The sequence below is a fragment of the Sus scrofa genome, chromosome 13, assembly GCF_000003025.6.
Source record: "Sus scrofa isolate TJ Tabasco breed Duroc chromosome 13, Sscrofa11.1, whole genome shotgun sequence".
Lineage (NCBI taxonomy): Eukaryota > Metazoa > Chordata > Mammalia > Artiodactyla > Suidae > Sus > Sus scrofa.
The window spans coordinates 50457369-50479073 of NC_010455.5; the positions used below are offsets into that span (position 1 = coordinate 50457369).

The 21705-nt window shown below is 36.5% G+C and overlaps 1 protein-coding gene across 1 annotated transcript in view; it reads right to left on the minus strand.

Moving 5' to 3' along the window:
* The window catches only part of TMF1 (TATA element modulatory factor 1), a 35347-nt gene extending 15352 nt beyond the window's left edge, over nucleotides 1–19995 (minus strand). Inside the window, exons 1-9 of the mRNA XM_021069200.1 lie at nucleotides 19581–19995; nucleotides 15671–16875; nucleotides 14150–14253; nucleotides 13396–13522; nucleotides 10790–10895; nucleotides 5349–5491; nucleotides 4955–5121; nucleotides 4531–4687; nucleotides 361–453 (exon numbers count right to left, since the gene is read on the minus strand). Coding sequence (XP_020924859.1) covers nucleotides 361–453; nucleotides 4531–4687; nucleotides 4955–5121; nucleotides 5349–5491; nucleotides 10790–10895; nucleotides 13396–13522; nucleotides 14150–14253; nucleotides 15671–16875; nucleotides 19581–19722 — 2244 coding nt within the window. The 5' untranslated portion in view covers nucleotides 19723–19995. The remainder of the gene's footprint in view (nucleotides 1–360; nucleotides 454–4530; nucleotides 4688–4954; nucleotides 5122–5348; nucleotides 5492–10789; nucleotides 10896–13395; nucleotides 13523–14149; nucleotides 14254–15670; nucleotides 16876–19580) is intronic.

The following is a 21705-nucleotide window of genomic DNA, read 5'->3' on the forward strand; positions in this document are numbered from 1 at the left end:
TCCTATATATGTTCATGGACTGAAACTAACAGAGTAGTGGCATGGAAACTGGATATTGCTTATCTGCCCCACAGTAATCAAAGACTGATAATAATAAATTAGCCATTACAAATGAAAGAACGATACTGAATATATAATACATCTATCATGATAAAATTATTTCCTAGAAAGCCAAATTTGGGCTTTTCTTATACATTTTTAAGCTGCCCATTCTGATTTTATTCACAAAAGCCACAAAAATACAGAAAATAAGTACGGTAGTAATCTTCTCAACTCTAAGAACATTACCCCCACTGAGTCATTTTTTTATTCCTAGAAAAATACATCTCAGACTTGCGTTTAAGAAAACTCTCACAATACCTGCTGGAGTTCACTGATCTCATGGCGCAAATAATCCTCTTTTCTGGCAGCTGCTTGTTCCGCACGTTGCAATGCCAGCCTAAGGTCACCCACCTGTATGAGGAGAACCAACACACTATCAACAACAAATATCAGGATATTGTCTATAACTTCCTGCTAACTGCACATTTTGTGTTGACTTAGCATTCATGTATAACACTCTATACCACACAATTAGCTTCTATGTATGATTACCACGCATCTCACTCATTAGTCAATCCCAAAACCATATGTATTCAATTATGTACTTAGGAAAGTACTATTAGGTACACACACTTACATACAAAAAGCATATAAATTTATCCAAGGCCCAACTTCTGGAACACAATACAGGAGGAAAGACAATGCATCTGTTTGCAGTGTAAGGCAGAATGTGATAGGAGATATATTAGCTATAAAAACTTGCTGCTATATTTACATGCAGCTGCACATGTTGTAAATTGCTATTGCCTTTTTGGAAAGCATTATGGCAACAGGTTGAAAGAATAATCATCAAACTTTTTACATTCTTTCACCTGATAATCCTAGTCCTGAGAATTTACTCTATGGAAGCAGATCTATAAACAAACAAAGATGTTCTCTACACTGTTAGCTAGACTAGCAAATACAAACAAAACAAGAAATATTGTAAACATCCATGAGCAGTAATAATCTATTTTTGCAAATGTTAATACAACATGGATATACCCAATAAAAATTAAAATACACATACAAATATGTAGAAACGTACAAATGAATCTTAAATGAAAAACTATAAAGTTATCTGTATGATATCAAGTATAAAAAATACGTACATGAAGGAGTTCCCTTGTGGCACAGCTGGTTAAGGATCTAGCATCATCACTGCAGTAGCTCGGGTTGCTGCTGTGGCTAGGGTTCCTGGCCCAGGAACTTTCACATGCCACAGGCACAGCCAAAAAAAAAAAAAAAAAAAAAATGTACATGGAGATAAGAACAAGAAGGTGATACATAAAACTGAGAGTACTTGTAAAAGGTGATGCCTTTTTGAATGGTAGTCCCATACACTCCCATTCCCTCAGTTTTTCTTTATTATTATTCTACTGTATTTTTAATTTAAAATATTAATGTTTTATCTATCTATCTAGTATGGGAATGGAAGATACAAGGGGCAAATGGACCATGGTGTGATTTGCAAGAGCAAAGTATTGGAAACAACCAAATATCCATCAATAAGAACCATAAAAAGGAATTTTTTTTTAAAGGAACTTTTTAAAATGCTCTATGTTCTACCATACAATGATCACCATATTTTATTAAGTATATAAAACAAGCTGTAAAACAGTATAAATAGTAAACTATATTTTATGTAGGAAGGATGAGAGCACTACAAATAAATATGTGTATAAGTGCATGTGTGTATATATACCTGGGAGTATATAAATAAAAGTAGATATGTATATTTTCTTGCATTTCCAAATAGAAACACTGTCAAAATGAACCAAACACTAATAAAGTGGTTGTATATAGGCAAATAAAGGGAATGGAGAGGGCCTCAGTTAGAAGCAAATATTGGCTTAGTATATTTTGTAATATAGCTCTCACTTTGGAATCATGTAAATATTTATATATTCATGTGAAATTAATACAAAAGTGTATTGAGGTCAATAAAGAATGAATAGTCTTTTCAACAAACAGTGCTGGTACAACTTAATGTTTACATGCAAAAGACCTAAATATGAGAACTAAGACTATAAAACTCTTAGAAAGAAAGAAGACCTGCATGATAGTGAATTAGGTAACCATTTCTTCTCTTTTCTTTTCTTTTTTCTTTTTGCCTTTTGTCTTTTTAGGGCCACACTAGCAGCATATGGAGGTTCCCAGGCTAGGGGTGGAATCGGAACTGTAGCCGCTAGCCTACACCACAGCCACAGCAATGCCAGATCTGAGCAGTGTCTGCAACCTACACCACAGCTCACGGCAACGCCAGATCCTTAACCCATTGAGCAAGGGCAGGGATCCAACCCGCAACCTCATGATTCCTAGTCGGATTCGTTTTCGGCTGTGCCACGATGGGAACTCCAGCTAACAGTTTCTTAAATACAATGCCCAAAGGAATAGCAACAAAAGAAAAAAATAGCTAAGTCAGACTTCATTAAAATTAAAAAACTTTAATTTTGTATCAAACAGCACTATGAAAAAAGTGAAAGAGAACCTATAGAGTGGGAGAAAATATTTGCAATTCCTACATTTGACAAGGGTCTAATAAGCAAAATATATAAAGAACTCTTCCAAATAAACAATAAAAAGATAATCTAAAAATGGGCAAAGGATTTAAATATTTCAATAAATTTCTCCAAAGATACATAAATGGCCAATAAGCAGATAAAAAGATGTTCAACATCATTAAACACTAAGAAAATATAAATCAACATCACAATCAGATACCATTTTACATCTCTTAAAGGGCTAAAATGAAAAAAAAATATATTGGCAAGAATGTAGAGAAACTGAAACCCTTATATATTGCTGGTGGGAATGTGAGATGGTGCAGCCACTAGGGAAAATTTGGTACTTCCTGAAAAGGTTAAACATAGGATTACCATATGATCCAAAGGTGTATATATAAAAGAATTTACACAGAAACTTGTAAATCAATGTTTAGAGCAGCATTATTCATAATGATCAAAAAGTATAAAGACTCTTAGGTATATATCCAAAGGAAATTTGAAAAAAAACACATGCACCCAAATGTTCATAGCTGTATTATTTACAATAACCAAGATATGGAAGAACCTATGTGTCCATCAACAGAGGAATGGATAAAGAAGATTGATATACATATACACTAGAATGTTATTCAGCCACAGAAAAGAGCTGAATTTTGCCATGTGCAGCAACACGGATAAAGGGTACTATGATTAGTGAAATAAGTCAGAGAAAGACAAATATTGTATCATATCTGTTATATGGGGAATCTAGAAAAATAAAACACACTAGTGAATATAACAAAAAAGAATAAGACTGACAGATTTAGAGAACAAACTAGTGATTATCACTGGAGAGAGAGAAGGTGGAAGGGGCAAGATGGGGGAGAGGATTAAGAGATATAAACTACCATTTATAAAATAAATAAATAAGCTACAAGTATATGTTGTAGGAGTTCTCACTGTGGCTCAGCAGAAACAAATCTGACTAGTATCCATGAGGACACAGGTTTGATCCCTGGCCTTGTTCAGTGGGGTTAAGGATCTGGCATTTCCATGAGCTGCGGTATAGGTAGCAGATGAGGCTGGATCTGACATTGCTGTGGCTGTGACGTAGGCCAGCAGCTACAGCTCCGATTTGACCCCTAGCCTGGGAACCTCCATATGATGCAAGTATGACCCTAAAAAAGGATATGTTGTACAACAAAGGGAATATAGCCAGGCTTTTGTTTGTTTGTTTGTTTTTTGGCTGAGCCCACAACATGGAGAAGTTCCAGGGCTAGGGATCAAACCTGCACCACAGCAGTGACCAGAACCACAGTAGTGACAATGCCAGGTCCTTAACTCACCAACCCACCAGAGAACTCCTTGCCAATATTTTCTAATAACTAGAAATGGAGTAGAACCTTTAAAAATTGTGAATCACTGTTGTACACCTAAAGCTTATACAATACTATACATAACTCAATAAAAATACACAAATAAAATTTAAGTGTAAATAAACTAAATATCTATCAATTGATGATTTTATAAGACAAAGCCTGACAAATGTTGGTTTTCTTCCTTCATTTGAAGGCCATAGATTCTCACAGATGTTATGAATGAGGTCAGGAGTTACAAAGATTCTCCTGAAATCATATATAATGTTTAGCATTTATCTGCATGTGCATTTCTCTGCTAAGAAGGTCTTTAGTTTTCATAATATTCTCAAAAAACTCTGAAATTCACACAAAAAAATAAGCAATACTGGTATAACGTAAGCATCACTTTAACAACAGTTTTTAAAAAACACAATTGATTAAGTTTGGCACGATCCCGTACTTTTAGAAAAGAACTCAATAGGATCATAAAGGAAATGCAACACATGTGCCAAGTCATAAGTTTAATTCAAACTAACTAATGGATTCTTTACTTTGCAGAAGCACAAACAAAGATTTTAAAGACTAATTTATCATCCATGGCTTACTTGAATTGCTAATGTTTCTTGCTGCTGACGGGCTTCTTCTTGGGCCTTCTCCAGTGCTGCAGAAAGTTCTTCTTTAGCTCTCATTTCACGACTCAGAGCAGCTTCCTGGGCTTCACTATCCTTTGCAGCATTGGCTTTGTGGAGATCAGTAAGTTCCCTTAAAAAAATTAAACAGATAATTTTCTATTTAAAATAATATACAGTTAACTACATGACCAACAACAAAGTTTCCTTCAGATTTATAGAATAAGGAGTTTACCACACAATAAACACTAACTACAGTAAGGACTTTCTGTTGAACTTGCTTTAACTAGTTTTAAGTTCATATATAGGTAAGTTTATAAATGATCAGATAATAGAAACAGTGTTTCTTCAACAACCTGCTCTAATAACTGATGAGTTGCATATTTGTTCATTTTCTTACTTATATGCACTGTCAAGAGCAGCCTGAATACTTCGGTTCTTTTCTTCAAGTTCATTCATGTCTAATTGAAGTCGGCCAAGATCCTTCTCTTGGCGTTCTACCACAGAATTAAGTTTCTTAATATTGTCTCTGTGTTGCTTCTCAACCTCTTCTTTGCCATCAAGGACCTATATTATAAAAACGGAAAAAACATCACGGTAAATCATTGTATTCCAGGAATTTCAAGTGCTACAATAATGAAGAAAGATCTTAGTATTTCCTATTAAATTGCTTGAAAAATTCTTCCCAAATGATATACCTTTATAAACGATTTCAAATGTTTTATAAATCATGGTCAATTGTTCAGAGTGAAGGTAATAACAATATATACATGTAGGGAATGGTTAATATTCACCTGTTTTAAGTGTTGTAACTCTTCTTCTAGCTCTTTAACTTTTTTGTTCAGCTTTGCAATAATATTTTCATTTTCTTTGTCTTTAGCTCTTAATTTCTTAATGATGTTAGAATTATGCAGCTGCTGTTTTGAAAGTTTTTCTCCTGGCAATGGCAAAAATGGCATAAATTCAAATAATAATGATTCTCTAAGAATGTGAATAGAATGTTTTATCAAACCAATGACATAAAATAATAGAACATTTTTAAAATCACAATGCTGTAGTACTCAATGTTAAACTGATTTGGACAGAAATCATCCATGAATGCTAAAATTACTAGATAGAAGGATGGTGTGGGACAGGATAATTACAGTCTTAAAAAAATCATTCCCACATATAATGAATTACAAAGGGAAATAAAGTGCTTTCACAACAAAGAAATATGGAAATCACCATTTTAACCAAACATTTGGTTTTGGCATCTCCGCTTCTTCTAGAGCCTGACATTATATGTCCAGTGATATGATACAGTGAAAGATGCACAATATCATGTATTATAATTCTTACTAGAAATCTCATCTGAATTTAATCTTGAAGAAAGCAACAAATTCCAGAACATGGGGCATTCAATAAGGCAAGTGGACTTTACAAAATCTGTTATGTCATGAAAAAGATATCCTAGATTGGTGGAAGACTAAACAAATGAAATGACCAAATGCAATGAACAAACTTTGATTGGATCCTGGGGCATAACAAATAACCAGATAAAAGAATCATTTTTAGGCATTCATGGCACAGTGGAAACGAATCCAACTAGGAACCATGAGGTTGCAGGTTCCATTCCTGGCCTCACTCAGTGGGTTAAGGATCTGGCATTGCCATGAGCTGTGGTGTAGGCCGCATATGTGGCTCAGATCTGGCGTTCCTGTGGCTCTGGGGTAGGCTGGCAGCTGTAGCTCTGATTCAATGCCTAGCCTGGGAACCTCCATATTGTGTGGGTGCAGCCCTAAAAAGCAAAAAAAAAAGAGTCATTTTTAGAGACAATTGAGGTAAATGATGAAATATATGCTGGAATACACTTCTGAATTACTGCTGATTTTCTTAGGTGTAATTATGATGTGCTTGTCAAGAAAAATGTACTTGCCCTTGGGAGATGAAAACTGAAGAACTAAGGAGTGGACTACAGATTCAATGCAATTCCCAACAAAATTCCAGTGGCGTTTTTCACAAACATAGAAAAAATTACCCTAAGATTCATATGGAACCACAAAGACCTCAAATAGAAAAAGTAATTCTGAGCAAGAAAAAAGGCGCAGGTATTATATTTTCTAATTTCAAAACATATTACAAAGCTATAGTAATCAAAAAAGTATGGTACTAGCATATAGACCAGACACATAGAGTAATGGAACAAAGTAGAGAGCCTAGAAAAAATCCACACTTTTACAAGGATTTTGTGTGCCAAAAATACACACTGGGAAAAGGATAGTCTCATCAATAAATAGTACCCTCTCACAATCCAAATACAATAAACAACTCAAAATAGATTAAAGAATTAAACATAAGACAAGAAACTGTAAAACTACTAGAAGAAAACATAGGGGAAAAGCTTCGGGCATTAGTCTTGGGAATAAGTTTTTGGACATGATCCCAAAACAAGGGATACAAAAGCAAAAAAAGACATGTGAAATTGCATCAAACTAAAAAACTGCCACACAAGCAAAGGAAACAAGACACTGAAGAGACAATCTGCAGAATGGAAGAAAATATCTGCAAACCATACATAAGGGATTAATATCTAAAACATATATAACTCACAGAACTCAACAGCAAAAAACCTAATCAGCCAATTCTGAAAACAGGCTAAAGGCATGAATAGACATTTCTCAAAAAAAGACATACAAATGGTTGCAGGTTTATGAAAAGGTGCTAAACATCACCAGTCATCAGGGAAATGCAAATCAAAACTACAATGAGATGTCACTTCACACCTGTTGGGACAGCCATTATCAAAATGACAAAAGATAAATACTGTAAAGGATATAAAGAAAAGACAACCCTGTGTACAAGTGGTGGCCATGTAAATCAGTCCAGCCACTACAGAAAACAGTATGAAGATTCCTCAGAAAATTAAAAATATAGCTACCACATGATCCAGAAATCTCACTCCTGAGTACATATCCAAAAGAAATGAAATCAGTATCACTAAGAGATATCTGCACCACCTTTAATTATGATAGCCCAGATATGGAAACAACCCAAGTTTCTGTCAACAGATAAATGGATAAAGAAAATGTGATATTGATAGATCATTAGAGATATACAAAGAGATATAAATAAAATATTTATTTAGCTTAAAAAAAAAAAAGTCTTGCCCATTTGTGAAAACATGGATGAACCTAGAGGAAGAAGTAAACCAGACACAGATATAGCATGATCTCACTTATATGTGGAATATTAAATAGTTGCATTTGTAGGAGTTCCTGCTGAAGCTCAGTGGGTTAAGGATCCAGCATTGTCTCTGGCAGTGGAGGTTCGATCCCTGGCCTGGCACAGTGGATTAAGGACCCAGCATTGCCGCAGCTGCAGTGTTGCAGCTATGCTTCGACTTGATACCCAGCCTGGGAAATTCTATATGCCATGGGTGTGGCCAAAAAAAAAATAAATAAATAAATAAAAGTTGCATTTGTAGAAAAAGAAAACAGAAAGGCAGTTCTCAAGGGCTAGAGGGTGAAATGGGGAGATGGTCAAGGGGTAGGAAGTTTCAACTATGCAAGATGATTAAGTTCAAGAGATCTAATAGATGGCATGGTGACTAAAATTACTAATACTGAATTATACACTTGTAATTTGCTAAGAAGAGTAGATCTTCAGTGTTTTCATCACACACACAAAAACAGTAACCACATGAAGTGAGGAATGCATTAATCAACTTGATTATGGTAATCATTTCACAACGTATAGTATATAAAAAATCATACTGTACACCTTAAACATACACACCTTTATTCATCAATTATACCTCAATAAAGCTGGGTTAAAAAAAAGAAATTAGGAGTAGAAGTATACAATATGTATTACCTATTTTCAAATGATTTGGCAAAAGGGTAATATATGCATGTGCAAAAAGATATGAAGGGGGTATAGCTAGACGTTAACAGTTGATGAATCTAGGTAATGAGGTAATCAGTTACCCATTTTAGTGCACTTTCAGCTTTGAGACTTTCAGCTCTGAGTTTAAAAATAAATTCTGGGGTAAATAGAAACAGTATGTGAATATACCCATATACAATCATTCTATTTCTTCTATAAAGAAATTCATTAAGCAAAAGAAATCAGCACACCCTGATTAAATTACTAAATTCCAATATAGAGAAATTTGATATTAATATTCTTAATAATTTTTGAAAATTATGAAACCATGCACTTACGCTTCCCCTCGCTCTCTAATGTTGTACACAAGACAGCAACTGACTGTAGGATGTCTTCAATATAATTATGCATTTTATCAACTCTTCCTTCATTCTATGTTGGGGCTTAGTTTGTTTTTTCATTATCTATGTACCTATATTTCCCTCTTATCAAACTATAAGATCCTAAAGGACAGGGAGTGTGTCATATTAATTGCTGTATCAGGAGTTCCCGTTGTGGTTCAGTGGTTAACAGATCTGACTAGGAACCATGAGGTTGTGGGTTCAATCCCTGGCCTCGATCAGTGGGTTAAGGATCTGGCATTGCAGTGAGCTGTGGTGTAGGTCGCAGATGCATCTCAGATCTGGCATTGCTGTGGCTGTGGCACAGGCCTACGGCTACAGCTCCAATTAGACCCCTAGCCTGGGAACCTCCATATGCCACAGGGCGGCCCTCAAAAGACAAAAGACAAAAGAAAAAATTGCTGTATCAAACATAATATTTTATACATTAACTGGTAAATGCTAGCTGTATAAATGAAAAAGAAAATTGGATAAAACTAACTTTTTTCCTTTTCTTCTTTTTTTTACTTTTTAGGGCCACTCTTGTGGCACATGGAAGTTCCCAGGCTAGGAGTCAAACCAAAGCTACACCTGCCAGCCTACATCACAGCTACAGCAATGTGGGATCTGAGCCATGTCTACGACCTACACCACAGCTCACAGCAACACCGGATCCTTAACCCACTGAGCAAGGCCAGGGATCCAACCTGCATCCTCATCGTTCCTAGTCAGGTTCATTAACCACTGAGCCATGGAGGGAACTCCAAAACTAACTTTTTCAAAAGGGATTTTGTTTCCAATTGTTCTCAAAAATTCTAGAACTTCAATTACGTTTCAGAAATAAATGTGTAACATTAGAATAAAACAAATTATAGTTAATCCACATATACTTTAGTACAGCCATTAATAATGGTATCAAAGCATTTAATGGCATAGAGAAATGTAAAGAAGACTACAAATTATATATATAATCTTAATTATGTTTAAAAATGTATTAAGGGACTAGAAAAAATTAACAGTTCCTTATAAAATTGGATTATGATCTATTCTTCCTTTCTTCATATACTTTCTATAAGTTCAACATTTTCCGCCAGTAGCAAGCATTATTTACTTTTACTTTTATTTTTATTTTTACAGCGATACCTGCAGCATATGGTTAGAGGCTAGAATTGGAGATGCAGCTAAGACCTACACCACAACACCGGATCTAAGCTGCATCTTCAACCTATGCTGCACGTTGCAGCAATACCTGATCCTTAACTCACAGAGTGAGGCCAGGGATTGAATTTGCATGCTCACAGAGACAACATTGGTTCCTTAACCTTCCAAGCCACAACATGAACTCTGGAAGCATTATTCTTTTAACTAAATAAACTTTAAAATAGAAAAAGAAAAATTCACTTAACTATCTTTTCCAAAATTTCCCTCTTTCCTATGATATTATGGAGAGAAATTAATTCGATGTTCAATTAGAATGTTTTCTCTCATGAAAAACCTTTAATTTCCATAAACCTGCTAATTAAAATCTTTTCATATACAAAGTGCCTAACAACTGAAAAATTAAAACATGAATATAAGAAAAAATTCACTAACAAACACCAGAACAATACAATGATATCATACAGTGCCTGAACTAGAGATTCAGATACTACATAAACTCTGGAATTATAACCTTTAAATACCTTGGTTTAAATGTGGGCTCTAAAACCTGTTACATGCTTTCTTAGGGAAGCACAAAATTCCATTTCTCAGGGAGTTATTTTCTACCCTCTAGAAACAAAAGGCTACACACACACATCTCTACCCCTCTACAACCTTGCTGGGCCCCATTCTTCCATATATTGTCACCTACGATTTCTGAGGTTTAAGTCCAAGACTTTTTTGTTTCCAAAACTTTTTTTTTTATTATGAAGCAGCAGCTAGTCACACGGCAAGTATCTTTCCTATACTCACAACATTTTTCATAACTAACTAAATACTTTACGCACCTTCTTCCATTAACCCTCGGATCTGCTCATCTTTCTCTTTCAAAAGGTCTGATGTTTCACTACTATTTAATCTAGTAGCAAGTTCTTCTTTCATACTTTTGATTTCCTGATTAAAAAAGAAAGAATTGATTATCATAAAGAATTACTCTCATTCTGGGCATATTTTTCAATTTTTTTTCCATATCCAAATGATCCCATTTTCTACAAGCATCTGTAACTTTTGTTCTATTAACCTGACTTTCTATTACATTGGTTAATTAAGAGTAAGTGAACAGCTTTGAAAATGACACAGAAAACTTGAATTCAGATAGAAACAGGTTTTAACATGGAAATGTAAATGAGAGTAATTTAATTTTCAATGACTTTTCTGAGTATCTCTACACACATTTTCTATAGGCTAAGCATTATTTTTGGAACATTCAAATAGTATGTCTCCATTTTTAACTGTATTTCTTTTTCTCATTGGAAACTCACCACACATAGAGGTATGTTATGAAATGAGAGGAAAAACATAATTTCAAAAGCTTCAATCTACTTTAATAAAGCAGAGATTCAGCAGAAACATGTTAAGACATTTAATCTTTCAAAACTACAATGGTAAGTACAGAGATATGAAAAGTGTTCTATGATTTAAAATTTAGTTTTTACAATGCTCTGAAACTAAACAGTAGCTAAAATCAACTAAAATTTATTAGGTATTTAAACCATGCTTTGTATCCATTATCATTTAATCCTTACAACAACCCTATGAGGGAGGCACCTGTATTATTCAACTACACAAATAACAAAGTTAAGACTAAGAAAACCTGAGTGAACTTAGAAGGTCAGAGCTATAAAGTGTAGAATAATAATGTGAACTCAGTTCTGTGAATCCCTAAAGCCCATGCTCTAAACCAGCCACAACATTTCTTTCCATTTCCAACTGTCAAAATTCCATCCACCAAGGTCCAGGGAGAATGTCATATCTCCATGAAACCTTCAATTCCTCTTATCAGAACTCATCCTCTATGATACTATTTCAAAGAGCTTATTCATCTCCATGTATAACTTACTTCATTCTGCCTACTACCATATATTTGTTGGCATTTATCTGTCTTCCAACATCCTAGGCAAACTCTTCACTTAAGGTAATTATATGCTTTAAATTTCCTATGGACCTAAGCAGGGGTTCATATGTCAGTACACAAAAAAATGTGTTAAAACCTAGGATCCAAGTTTTTTCCACCTGTAATTAATGGTTTAGATCTACTTTAGATCCACAATTCAAAGTGCATAATAGGAGTTCCCATTGTGGCTCAGCGGAAATGAACCTGAATAGGACCCATGAGAATGCGGGTTTAATCCCTGTCCCTGTTTAGTGGGTTAAGGATCCAAGATTGCCATGAGCTGTGGTGTAGGTCGCATATGCAGCTCAGATCCCAAGTGGCTGTGGCTATGGCTTTGGCTGTGGTGTAGGCCAGTAGCTGCAGCTCCAATTCAACCCTTAGCCTGTGAATATCCATATGCCTCAGTTGAGGACTTAAAAAGCAAAGTGCATCACAGAAGACAAAATTACTTAATATCTATTTTCTTTATTGTATTCAGATGGAATAGAGCAAGAACAAGAAGTAAGTTGGTTAGATAATCTCAGGTTATTTTTAGCATCTGAAATGATACTAATTAAAGCAAGCAGAAAGAAGTATACCTTTTTGATAAGAGTATACACAGAAAAATTATAAATATTAACATTTGTCAAGAAGGGGGAAAACAACCTCAGAAGGGCAAATACTGAGAAATGTTATTATTAATAGTTGGGATATTAGCAATAATTACTAACTATAATTGCTTACCAATTTCTGAAATAGCTAACTCTTCCAAATTATAAGAATTAGAATAATGGTTCCTAATCAGAAGCAATTTTGCTCCCAAGCGGACATTTAGCAATGTCTGACAACATTTTCAATTACCATATCTGAGGAGGGGATTGGGACAGGCAGGAGAGGGTGACACTGGCATTCTTATAGGTAGGGAGCCAAGGATGCTAGTAAATAACCACAATGTCCATGATAGTTCCAAACAACATAAAATTATTCAGCCCAAAATGTCAATAGTGCTGAGACTGAGATTTCCTACATTGGAATAAATCAATATAATTAATATAAGTGATTATATTCAGTATCACTAATCATTAGAAATTTTTATTTTAAAATTACTTTGACTTGAAGGATTGGGACAGGCAGGAAAGGGTGTGTACATACATGTGTATGTGTGTATAGATGTGATGGAAGGGAAAATAACAAGTGAGAATAATGATTAAAAATTATATAGTACATTTAGATTTGTTATTTTGACAGAATTATCATTTACAAAAATTGTTCTAAAGATCCTTGCTATATATCTTGAAAGGATTTAAACACAAATTATACAAATATTTGCTTAGTTTTTTTTTAAGAATCAAAAATCTGTAATTCTAAAGGTACTGAAAAACCTAAAATCTAAGTATTAATATACTATATCGTATCGTTTTAATCTTAATTTTTCCCCAATACCAAAATATTATTTAATGCATTCCTTAAAAATCTATGTTTCTGTAAAGTTTAATTAACATTATTTTAAACTTCCATTACCTTTTTAGCAGCATCTCTCTCTTTGCAGGCTAGCTGAACTTTCTTTTCTGCTTCTGCAATTCTTTGAGTAAACTCATCTTTCAAGGAAGAAATGCTGCTGCTTTCTTCTTTCACTCTGAACATTTCACTAAATTTAAAATGATACTGAGACTGAAAATACTTATTTATATATTCCAACATTAATGAGTTCAGTTTTCAAAAGGAAAATAACATTCTCTGCAACATACACCTTACTAAAATAAACTAATTTTAAGTCTATTAAGAGAAAAATTATCCTGCTTAATTTATTTTAAAATGCCTCAAAGAAAATCCATTAGAAATTGAAAATGTCACCAATATTTGATGTGTAAAAATAAGAAAAAGGTAAATAGAAGTTTTCATTTTTTAATCTATTATATCACATTTTAGTAATCACTTCCTTAAAGCAAACCAATATTCAGTATTTTTTAAACTGTAATCTCATCGTTTTTTTAAAAAAAAACATACTTTAAATCTCTAATACTAAAAGATTATTAATAGTAAAGGGGGAGAAGATTTTTGGTCTTGCAAAACACCTTTCTTCAGTGCCAAAAGTAACGGAGTAAGATAATTTGAAGAGAAAAGTAATGTCTAAGGGTAGAACTGAAATGCTATTCAATTTTCAATAAACAAATTAAATTATAAAATACTTTAATTATAAAATATCTTAAATGACAACCAAGTGTATGGGCCACCACAAAATGTGTAAATATACTCACATGTGTACAGTACTTACTCTTTCAGATTATCATAAGCTTCTTCTAGAAGTGCTTTTTCTTTACTAAGAGATAATAACTGAGCTTCCCTTTTATCCAGTTTCTCATTCAGAAATTCAACTGTCTGGATAAGGAGATACACAAAGTCCACATTTAACTTTAAAAGACCATTTCTACATGAAAAGTTATAAAAAGATAACCTAATCACTATAATAAAATAAAACAGCATTATCTCACAAAAATAATTAAACACAAAACTAGGAACACAGTAGACACAGATCAAAAAGAACTCACACAGTGAGTAGGAGAGTACAAATTAGAATTACGGGAGTTCCTATTGTGGTGCAGCAATAATGAACCTAACCAGTACTCATGAGGATGCAGGTTTGATCCCTGGCCTCACTCAGTGAGTTGAGGATCTGGCATTGCCATGAGCTGTGGTATACGTCGAAGAAGGGACTTCGATGCCACGTTGCTGCAGCTGTGGTGTAGGCTGGCAGCAGTAGCTGTGATTTGACCCCTAGTTGAGAACTTCCATGTGCCCCGGGCATGGCCCTAAAAAAAAAAGACAATTAAGGAGTTCCTGCCATGGCCCAGTGGAAACAAAACTGACTAGGAACCATGAGGCTGCAGGTTTGATCCCTGACCTCATTCAGTGGGTTAAGGAGCCGGCATTGCCGTGAGCCGTGGTGTAGGTCACAGATGCAGCTCAGATCTGATGTTGCTGTGGCTGTGGTGTAGGCCAGCAGCTGTAGCTCCAATTCAACCCCTAGCCTGGGAACCTCCATATGCCGTGGTCATGGCCCTAAAAAGCAAAAACAAACAAATAAACAAAAAGACAATTTAAAAAGTAAATAAAAGTAAAAATAATTTTTAGGAGTTCCCATAGTGTCACAGTGGAAACGAATCCGATTAGGAACCATGAAGTTGCGGGTTTGATCACTGGCCTTGCTCAGTGGGTTAAGGATCTGGTGTTGCTGTGGCTGTAGTGAAAGTCAAAGACACAGCTCGGATCCCGCATTGTTGTGGCTGTGGCATAGGCCAGCAGCTGTAGCTCTGATTCCACCCCTAGCTTGGGAACCTCCAGGTACCAGGAATGCGGCCCTAAAAAAAAGAAAAAAGAAGGAAAGAAAGAAAAAAAAAAAGAGTCCTTTCCAAATAAAAAATTAATAGAATTAATAAGTATAACAAAAGAGAATTTTAAGGTGATATGGACTCAACAGAAAGGCCTAAGATGAAAAGTTTTTTATGCTTAGTTAAATAAATGAAGTGAAATATCAACTCGTGCTACCACTGTTGCCCTGGAGAATTTTCAAATAATTTAGTATCAATAATTCTTCAACTTAAAGGTTCTTAACACCACACTTAAATGGCAAAATGCCCGTCTTTATTAACTAGTTCAAATAAATCATTAGGCATCACAGAATATTAAAAATAAACCAGTTATAATAAAAAATAAACATTATATTAAAAAAATTAAACTTGTGATTTAATGTCTGAAAAAAAATATTTAAAAATCTCCTTTCACTTCCTGGAGTTACCTTGCATACATCTTCCTTCTCAGAAAGTGCTTCCGGCTGACTTTCAGGAGCTTCACACAACTCAGCAACCTTGTCTGAGACAGTATGTCCTTCATTTATTGGTGTAGAAGAAACCAAGCTATCTGGCTGTTCACAATTAACAGGAGTTGCACTTCGTCCACTTTCTTCCATTTCTGTTTCCTCAGTGGGCATAATTAATGCTTCCTTTACTTCTTCAGATTTTCCTTCAACAGATTCAACTATTTTAGTCTTTGGAGTTGAAGCATTAAGTATAATAGGTGCTAAAGCATATCCCTTGCCTGACAGTTCATCATCTGAATTGATTTCGCTTACACTACGGCTATCTAATGACTGTACACTAAATGAGTCTATTCTTTCAAAAGCATCAGATGAGCAGCCACTCTCAGTGAGTTTTTGGAAATCATCTAAACGATTATATTCAGGACAAGCAGATGCTGAGAGAAGCTGAAAGGATGTCTGCATCAAGTGCAGACTTGATTTTGCATCTGTAGTCTCTTGTCTCGAACTTGCTGAGCTCTCACTTATTACACTTTCATGATCTAAAACTTCAATATCACTAGTGGTAGAAGTACCCGATGAGAAGGTACTAACAGGAGGAGAAGGTGTATTGCTCTGTCTGTCTTCATGTTTTTGTTCCTTAGGTTCCAAGGCCAAATCCTTTGTTTCTGCTGTGAGAGGCTGTGTAGATACATTTGAAACATTTTCCCTAGTTGTCTTTACATTAATTACACTTTCAGATACTTTCAAACTCACAGTTGACACCTTTGTATCAGATTCCTTATTAACAGTTTCTTCATGCTTGCCTTCAGCTGTAGGTGGCAGAGTACCTACTGCCAGAGTTTCCTCTTGTACACATGGAGCAGAATCTTTTACTTTTGACTCAGTTGTTTCAGCTGTTCTTGACTGTTCAATGTCCAAGGACTCCTGTAAGGTGCTTTTCACTTCTTCTTCTGGTCGCTGTGATTTAGCTGGTGGTTTTGATACCACGGGACTCTTCTGAATGGTCTGGACATCGTTGGGAGAAAGAAAGGCACTGAAGAAATTTTCAGACTCATCTACCACAGTTCTCCGAACTGGCTTTGTAATTGCTTTAGGAGAGGCTACAGGTTGACTCTGAGGTTCAGTGTTTGATTTTAACCCCCAGGTTGAAGTATCCCATCCTCCACTGACAGGAGGACTTATTCCTTTAACAAAAAAAAAAAAAAAGAAAAGAAAAAAAAGAAAAAGAAAAAAAACGAAAGAAAAATTATATACATATATATTATATTTATATTACAATCGTTATTATAAGTCAATATAAATATGTTTTTTAAAAACCTACAGAAAGAACCTGTAATTTGTACATGTTTAAATTCCTTGCCTACTACATAAGTAATTAGTTCATAGGTTAACTTCAGGCCTTAAAGAGGAAAACTGGTGTGGATCTGCCCAAGAGGAACTAGAAGCAAAAATGAAAAACTAGACAGGAGAGGCCTACCTGAACCAAGTATGCTATTTCTGACTATGACAAATCCATAAAGTAATGGTATATGTTAATAATCCATGTAAGTTCAAAACACATATGATGTACCTCATAATAATAAGCAATGTCTTCACTTACAGGTCATGTGTTATCATGGCAAACAGAACCTACCTTCTATTCAGTTCGTTCCTTTTTTATTTTATTCTTGTAATATCAATGCTAAAACATAGTGAATGCTAGACAGATGGCAACACTCGAAAAATGAACCCAAAATACTAGTGACAAATGTCCTTTTCCAAAGATCAAAATAAATTGATGGGAACAGTAACTTCTAAGGAGAAATTCATTTTCAGCCACTTAATGACAAGCTCATTCTCCTAGTCCCACTCTCCAAATCCACTCTCTAAGAAAGTTTTGTTCTCTTGCTAAATTCCAAATTATGTTAGCAATCAGTAAAAGGTCATATGAATTTCAGAAATGTGTATTTTTTTAGAATTATTGCTTTTTGATAAAGATGATAGTAGTTTACACTAGGATTTTTTTAAAAAAAAAAACTAGGGAGAAAAAAACCATCTTCTGGACAAAAAAAGGTAATTGCATTAATCATACAAATAATATGTTACTGAAAAACTCGATGATAAACAAAAACGGCATATTTGCTAAAATATTTAAAGTATTTCTTTAAAAAATATCTTTCATTTCTGGAGTTCCCGTCGTGGCTCAGTGGTTAAGGAATCCGACTAGGAACCATGAGGTTGTGGGTTCCATCCCTGGCCTTGCTCAGTGGGTTAAGGATCCGGCTGTGAGCTGTGGTGTAGGTCACAGACGCGGCTACGATCCCGCGTTGTTGTGGCTCTGGTGTAGGCGGGTGGCTACAGCTTCCATTGGACCCCTAGCCTGGGAACCTCCATATGCCCCGGGAGCGGCCCAAGAAATGGCAAAAAGACACACACACACACACACACACACACACAAAATTTCTTTCATTTCTAAATTCAAAAGTAGCTGAGCAGAATTATCACAAACCCTGAACAATTAGAAACTGGTGGGCAGAGCACAAGCACCTAAAACCTCTAAAAACTATCGAGCCCTATATAAAAGTCTATCCTTTACGATGACCTCGGAAGTATGTGCAACACTTTAATTTGAGGACATAGATTTATATATCCATCTGTTCAGTATATTAGAACAGTGAAAAAAGAAAAGCAAAATTAAAGACACAAAAGAAAGGAATAAACAAGATTAAATCTGATTAGTTTAATAGTTTCATCTCAACGAATGACATGAGTGTCAAATTTGCCGCTTAGAGAAAGTCATATATAAACTGCAGGGTTATGTGATATCCACTTGAATTACTCTATCCTGAAGACTGGTCAACTTTGAGTAATGGCGATGTAAGTCGTGATCGATAAATACGGCATTTTACTAAAATTTGAATCTATTCTAGATAACCTATTTTTAAAAAATGAACTATAGATCAGGATTCAAAGCACAGGTTTCATAAAAGGTTGTAACCTTATATTTACAACTTATACTCTGTCTCCTTTAAAGTTTAGTAATTCAAAATGTGAAGTAGCCTGGGGGAGGCGGGGGAGGAAGAAGTTGAGCTACTCCAACAAGGTCCAATCCATCTCATAAAAAGTCATAGGATTTACACACATGAGCCAAAATGTCTTAAAATAAGATACCCTAAATTTAGGTACTGAGTTTTCAACGATATGAAATGAAAAACGAACCAGAAAGGAGTAGAAAAACATTCTTCTTCCCAGAGGTCCACACCCCCAAAGTTAGGCCAATCTTTACCCCACACAGCAAAATGCTAAAGTGTTTCTTAGGCTTGGAGTCCAGAAAGATGAAGCCAAAGGGCTCTTACAAAGAGAGACAGGGCTATAGGAACTACAATGCGGTACAACCCAAAATCGCGGGCCGCGTCCCAACGATCCTCCCTCCAGCGGAGCGGCCTGGAGGAAGGGGCCGCGCCATCTCAGCCTGCTGTCCCTTACTGTCCCACACGGAGGGCAGTCAGCCATAGCAGAACACAGTACGCGCTTTCAAGCGCGCAGTGCTCACGAAGTGTTCGTGACTGTCTTTCCCAGCCCTGTGGACAGATTCCCACGTCGGCTCCAACCGCGTCCCGAGAGCGTAGCGGATTTGGTTTCCCGGGGGCCGCGAGGCCAAGACCACCGATGCCGGCCCCTGTCAGTGCCCACAACCGGAACCACAGACAAGGAGGGCCCCGGGGGGTGGGTCTTCCCTGAGGAAAACGGCGAAGATCCACCTGAGAGGCAAAAGCGGTGTTGGGCTGGGGGCAGTGATGTGGTCGGAGGTCCGTCGCTCAACGAGTCAGGAGCCCCCATCCCCGGTTCACCTGTTGGCCTCAGAAAAGACGCCCGCGGGAAGGCAGGAACGCCCTGCTCCCGCTCTTACCCGGCTCTCCGTACGGAATGGTCTCGGCCCAGGCGCTCGGCTCCTCTTCCTGGATGTCCAAGACCCTGTCGATGGACTTCTGGGCCTGAGACAGGGCCTGCTTGGCGAAGCTGGACAGCTGGGAGGCATTGAACCAGCTCATCTCCCCTCTTCAGCCGGCGGCGGCAGCGGCGCCAGCACCGAGCGGGAAGGCAGACGAACGCAGGCTCCGGGCAGAGCGCACGGAGAGCCTCGCCCCCTTTTCCGCTCCGCAAGCCTTGTCACCAGGATGCCATAACCCGGATCGGCCCCCGGGAGCCGGGGATGTTTCCCTTAGTGCTTCCAGCACAGCTGAGACGAAAGGCTCGGACTGCGCAGGCGCCGGCTGCTTCCACGTACACAACTAGTAGGTCCGGGAGCCCAGTGTTCCGTCGATACACGGAAGAACCCGAGAGGAACGTGACGTCACTTCCGGGAGCCTAGGCTTGCCACTAGTTACCGAGGAACAAGGAACGAGGAACGTGGAACGCTTTCTGTTGAAACTAATTACAGGAGTAGTGCAGAAATTCTCAGCCACCGAAGAAATTTGTGGCTACCATCAGGGATGTTTCTCCAGGAGAAACATGTGAGTTTTTTTGTGGGTTCCCTCCTGGAAAAGAGCTCTAGTATTACGAGATACCGCCTTGCTAACAGTAATTGCAAAGGTTAAGTTTGGGTCCCGCATTTCTCTCAGCGCTTAGTCTCAAATATTTAATAAATTGTCTCAACTTGGCCTTAAGGAGGAGCGCTGGGTCTGAGTCTGTGTCAAAATTGTTGGCCTTAAGGAGGAACCCTGGGTATGAGTTTGTAGAAAAGACCTGAACCACCGCACCTGATGGAAGCGAGTAAAAAGCCGTCTTCCACAGCGAGTAACAAGTTAGACCAAGCGTATAGAAGGCACAATTTTCCCCTAACGAAACAGGTTCAGTTTTCGCCCCAGTGAAAATAAACCTGGGAAGCATTAAAACTGTTACTCTTAATGTGTATGTACCTATTATTTAAAATACTTTTTATTTGCATGCACTCTTCAAACAAATCAAATTGGTGGCCTTCCTAATCTAGTCAGCAGCTGTTTTGTTTGCGCAGACCACCCCCCAGTGTTAAAGATAAAATTCTACCAACATTTAAAAGCCAGATTCCATTCAAAAATCCAGATTCCCAACTGATTTTACAAATTTGGGTACCGACATGCAACCGCCAGATGGAGCAGTTGACATTTTCACTCCAATATGCCACAGACCCCAATGATTACATCCTTTTATTGCAGCCTCCGTGCAGTGGTTTGTCTATATTATTTTATGCCACAGCAAGGAACTATGCCATAAAGGAATTGTTATTTTTAACCAGATTTAAAGTCTACCCTTGAGAAGTTATGATCTGATAATTTTATCTAACACCTGTAAAAATATGCATATTGACTCTAACAATTTAGTAATGTACACAAGTAGTACTAAATAACTTAGGTCATTTCAGACAGCTTAGCTAATTAGCCTGAGAAGATCAAGTTAGGGTTGGAATCCCTCCCTGTTCTAAGACTTCTAATTGTACAGTCTGAGGTAAATGACCTAAACTTTATAAAACTATTCAACTCTCAGATGGAGACAGTATCACCTTCTCACAAGGCTACTTTGAGAATTATTGTAGCATCATATAAATATATCTCATGATTCTATAATTATACACAATTTGTCAATATAGAGCTAGAAAGAATAAAAATAAATAAAAATTTAACCCAGTGACATGTAACTTCAAAGCTTTTAAATAGAAAACTGCCATCTAAGTCAAAAACAGAATGAAAACATGTACTATGTGTTCCCACACTAAGATACTAAAACTCATTTTCAGAACTTAGCTTAATTTTGTTTTAAGCCTTACTCTTTGAGGAGGGGGGAAAAACATTTAAGAGGACTTAATATAAAAATAAGAGCCATTCCATTTCATTATGTTAGAGCAAATTAAATTAAATCAGTAGATATTAATTGTGGCTAAAGTATTAACTCCAGCACCATAAATTTTTTTTCCCCCCATTTTTTGGCTGCCTCAAAGCATATGGAGCTCCCAGGCCAGGGATCAAATCCAAGCCACTGAAACTGCAGCAAGGACGGAT